Source organism: Antrostomus carolinensis, unplaced genomic scaffold, assembly GCF_000700745.2.
Source record: "Antrostomus carolinensis isolate BGI_N321 unplaced genomic scaffold, ASM70074v2 scaffold43404, whole genome shotgun sequence".
Taxonomy (NCBI): Eukaryota; Metazoa; Chordata; class Aves; order Caprimulgiformes; family Caprimulgidae; genus Antrostomus; species Antrostomus carolinensis.
This window is the reverse complement of record NW_010310895.1, coordinates 1-4,879: the sequence shown is the minus strand read 5'-3', so window position 1 is coordinate 4,879 and position 4,879 is coordinate 1. Positions and strand designations below refer to the sequence as shown.

The following is a 4,879-nucleotide window of genomic DNA, read 5'->3' as shown; positions in this document are numbered from 1 at the left end:
TTTCCCTAGAACTTATTCATCAAATGGACGAGCTGAATGATGAGCTGCTAAAGAAGATCACAAACAATAAAATTCAGCCTCCCCAGAGGAATTTCAAAGTGGAAAAGCCTCAGCAAGTTTTTGTGCCCCTCACCTTCGAATCCAGCACTGAAGAAGTCAAAGCTTGGCTGGAGGCAAAGTCATTCAGCAAAGAGTAAGCTCTGCTTTACTGCCCTGTGAAATGCTGGGCCTTGGTTTAAAAGGGAGTGGGGGAGGCAGGATGCAACATTTCAGCTGGATTACAAGTCACTTTTGTTTACCACAGAGCCTGTGCTGCAAATTAGATTTCAATCATATTAAATCCAGGCTATATGGACAGGATGTTCAGAGCCCAAACTTACTCCCTTTCTTACACACTATCAAATAAACCTGGTCTTACAGTGCAGCAAAAGACCTAACGAGCAGCTGCAAATAAAGGACTGGCCTTGCTGATTCACACAACTCCCAGCCAAACGCTGTGCAAGGTCCTACCACTGGTGCTTGTCTGGCCCCAGGTACCCAGTTCAGAAAAATAACTAACTAACTAGCTAGACCCATGGCCTGAACTGCAAATTCCAGACAACTGCCTGTCTCTGGAGAAGCCGTCCTAAAGTATCTCAGAGCCTCAGCTGGGACTAGCAAATCCTTCCAGCCCCTGGGAAGGACCAAAACCCTGCACATGGTCAAGGGTTACGAGCTGTAACTCATGCTCTGCACAGCGAGCTAAGAGGAGCTCCAGCATTGCTCCCCAAATGGGATGTAACTGGAGTGGAATCAGTGCGACACCTGTGGGGCTGGGCACACAGCAGATACCAGACTGACACTGGCTTCACCTGCTCCTCGTGGCTCACTGTCATCCCTGCCAAGAGCCTGGGTCACCCAGCAGCTGCCACCTTGGCACAGCCCCAGGGCCTCGTGTGTGACGGTCCTGGTGCTGGGGCTGCACGTCAGCTCCTCCAAGCCCTTTTATTTGACTCCTCACGTTTGGCAAGAGGCCACGTGTAGCACAATTATAATCTCCTGGCTTTGTGTCTTCCCAGGACAGTGGAGCACCTTGGCATCCTTACTGGAGCTCAGCTCTTCTCCCTCAACAGAGAGGAGCTGAAGAAAGTGTGTGGTGATGAGGGAAACAGAGTATACAGTAAAATCACAGTGGAGAAGAACCAACTGGAGGTAAGTAGCTTTCTGGACAACTGCCACCTGAATGGGTGCCTGTACCAGCAGTGGCAGATATCCCATTAAACAGACATTTTAAGAAGCACAATTAAAATAAATAAATACATTTGCACAATCAAAAAAACTCACCACCTAAAAATGCTGAGAAGTTTTTTTAAGGAAAAAGGCCCAAATCACCCTGTATCCACTAACGAATCTGCCTTCTTACCAGTATCTCTCATCCCTCCAAAACTAGTTCTACTCTTACAGCATTAGTTAAATATTAGAATTAATCTACAGCTTAAATTTCAAATTCAAACTTCCTCTTTTGTTTCCATTCTAGAAAAGCAGAGGGGAGTCAGAGCTCCAAGAAATCATGAAGCGTCGCCAGGAAAGGATTGATTCTGCTAATTAAAATCTATCTGCTTTATTTCAGCTATTAGTCATAGTAGTGCAGAACCAGGGAATGAAAGCAATGATCCCCAGTCCAGGCAAGAGCCAGCAGGGCTCCACACTTGCTGTAATTGCCATCAAAGTGACAATTCCTTGAACACTGTTGATGAGGGTTGACAATAAGACCATGTCCCATTGGGAAAGGTGTTTTAATATTGCATGAAGTTGGGTTTTTTTTATATATATATATAACTATATATTTTATACTGAAATTTTATGTGCATGCGATCAGAGCAGAGCAGAATCCACCCGTGTCTGAACGAATGACAATGGCTGGCTGCAAACAAAAAAGCTTTTCTCAAAGGGCTGTAGCTGCTCCCACGCCCCTGGGCGGGGGGGCTGGGATGAGAGGGCACGGCACACAGCACACAACAAGCCAGCCTGAACACTGAGAGTCTGGACCACAGAAAAAGTCTGTTCCCCCACTTATAATTTCCTTCTCTGTGGCAAATATCCCCTGCAGCCCACGAGCAAAGGCCCTGTGACAATTCACTGTCCTCCTTCCGTGTCCCCATGCCCCCCTGCTAGAATTGCAACACACATCACCTAAGACTGGCTGCTTCCTTAAACACACCAGGTACCAGTTGGTGCCGTCTTTGAGCAGTGGAAACGGGTTTTCTTTGTGTAATAACGAGCAGGATCCCTGTGACAAGCCAAGTGATTTGAATCTGCAAATAGATGAGCTCAGCCTGCTCATCCCTGCTTAGGCAGAGCCTGGGGCTCGGGGCAGCTGTGCAGCCCTTCACCTTGGCGCTGATCCTGGCCCGGAAAGTTGCAGCATTGCCAAAGCCAGGGCTCAAACAAGGAGAAAATAAACCCCAACCATTTGCTCCCCACCTAGTCACACCCAAACCCTTCCCAGGGTGTTCACCACTCATCCCCACCTTCACGTTTTCATTGCAAAGAAGAATCTGAAATGCTTCCTGAATATTTAAGAAACAAAAATCACACTTGGAAAGGCTGTTTTGACACAAAATAAATGGCCATAAGAAAAAAAAAATCTAATTTAGTAGAGGCTGTTGTTCTTCACTTCCCATTTTTCTTAATAACATTATGTGCATATGTACATATCTAGTGAAACACCCCCTCGCTCTTACCATCTATAAATAGGGATGAGGGGAAAAAAATCCCTTTCCTTAGAGAAATAACTAAGTGATTATGCAGCAATAATTCACTCAAAGTCCACAGCAAGTTTGGCACACATTGTATTTGTATCTATATTTTACTTCCAGACCAACCTGATAGGAATGCAGTAAAGCAAACACATCTACAGGAACTGCTCACAGAGCGGGAGGACTTTGTCTTTCTCTCTCATTCACACACCCTGACTTTGGTTGAATGGGGGATTCAGGCCCAGGCTCCACAAAGACTTACACATGTGCTGTCCTTTACCTGCTGTGAAGGGTCCCACCTCCTTGACAAGTGAAGCACTTGCCTAAGTCTTTGCACAAATCGAGTCTGTCCCTGTCCATTAAAGGAAAAAGCAGCACAGCAGCGGCTGGGGAGCACGTGTCTGAATCTGAGAACACTGATGCACCTCTCCATTTCGGCTTTGTTCTTCCAAATTTATTTTTTTTTTCTAATGGATGATATATTTTCTTAATCTTGAAATAGGACATTGTTAGCACCAGCAGAATTAGGGTGCAGGCAGGGAGCTTACAGAGGAGGATCATGTTTTCAGGCACAACCCTGCTGGCTTGCCACAGCGGCTGGAATTGGCAAAGGACACTCACCTTGTCAGGGAGGGATGACGAGGACAATCCTCCTGAGAAGCCCTGGGTCTGGATTCGGGTGGAGACGGGAAGCAGGTGTGAACCCTGGCAAACCATCGGTGTTACAAGCACAGGAGGTGAAATAATTTCTAAAATGAAAATAAAAACCAAGAGTGAGCTAGGAAATAGGTATAAAGGAAAACAATTCAGAATTATAGCTGCTTGGGATTGTAATAGAAGTGAACACGAGAGTTCTGTGAAGCCAGGAGCCACGGGAGCATTTCGTAAAATAAATATATCTGTAGAAGTCACTTTTAAAAACTTCCATATGACTGAGCTGTGCATCTGTTATATTTGTACTGCCTGCAGATAATGCTATAATGTACTGTACATTAATGTAATTGAACGAAGGATAAAATGATATAACCGTGCACTGTATAAGATTTATTAAAATAGTTAAGTTATACTTATAACTCCATCTCTGTCTCTTTTTTTTTTTGAAATTAAAGCAGAGGACACAGAAACAGTTGTTAAGGGCTGGCTTTTCATAATGACTTGTCCCTGTGAGTCTGATACACAACAGAATACCTGAAACCACATTTCCTTTTGTTTCTGAGGGACTACCGTTCAAAAGGATGTTATGGCCTTGACAGTTATTCAAGTCTAAAAACAGGGGTAAGTGAAAATCCCACATAAGATAGCAATCAGATGCTGGGAAAGCTACCGGCTGAATCCAAAATATTCCCCTTCTCATAATTTACTTTGGAAGAACAAATTTCTTTTACCTCTTGAACATGCAACTGAGCTAACACGCCAGCATTTACACACACAGATACTATCCATGACTACATTGTGCACTGACAAGCTAAAAACCGCCTGACCCTGGTCAGTGCCAGCCAATGCAGGGTGGAGAACAAAGAGGAGGGAAGGGATGTACAAGGGAAACACTTTTATTCCTTTATTGCCAAGTCCTTTTATTCCTTGGCAAAGGACTCTGGAGACAATGAGAACAAGTTTCCTACACAGTCATGGGATTAAAACAGGACTTAAACCAAATGCCTCTTTCCATTACCTTCTCTTTGGGCTGGACAAAGCATGAGGAGGTTGGACAAAAGCATGTTGTTGTATATCAGGAAGGGAAGTTAACTATGGCAGCTTCCACAGCTGAAACAATGCAAGCCAGAATGAGGAGAACACCATGCCCCAAGGAGCCTCTGTTTAAAGGCCAAGCAGCAGATTCTGCAACCTTTCCAGCCAAGCCCCATTCCCTGTTTCAGCAGCACAACTATGTAAAGGGGAATCGCCTTCTCCAGAGCTCGAATGAGCTCAAAGTGTAGGCAAAGGAGCAGCCGCAGGGCACCTGGCTGGGCTGGGGCTTCTCTCTGGCACCGAAGGCTGCAGCCCCGGCTGACAAACCATTTCAAGCCTTGTCAGCACAGCGAGGGAGGAAACGCACCGCTCGGCTCGGCTCCTGCGACGGGTTAACAGGCTCATGGCAGAGCCGCGAGTCCGTCCTCGAAGCGACCGCCTCACCCTCAGCA

At 45.7% G+C, this 4,879-nt stretch overlaps 1 protein-coding gene across 1 annotated transcript in view; it reads left to right on the top strand.

The window, feature by feature from the left end:
- Positions 1 to 1,858, top strand: part of LOC104523858 (epidermal growth factor receptor kinase substrate 8-like protein 2) — a 2,283-nt gene extending 425 nt beyond the window's left edge. The window contains exons 2-4 of the mRNA XM_010166563.2: positions 10 to 193; positions 1,059 to 1,191; positions 1,517 to 1,858. Coding sequence (XP_010164865.2) covers positions 10 to 193; positions 1,059 to 1,191; positions 1,517 to 1,588 — 389 coding nt within the window. The 3' untranslated portion in view covers positions 1,589 to 1,858. The remainder of the gene's footprint in view (positions 1 to 9; positions 194 to 1,058; positions 1,192 to 1,516) is intronic.
- The last annotated feature ends 3,021 nt before the right edge of the window (positions 1,859 to 4,879 follow it).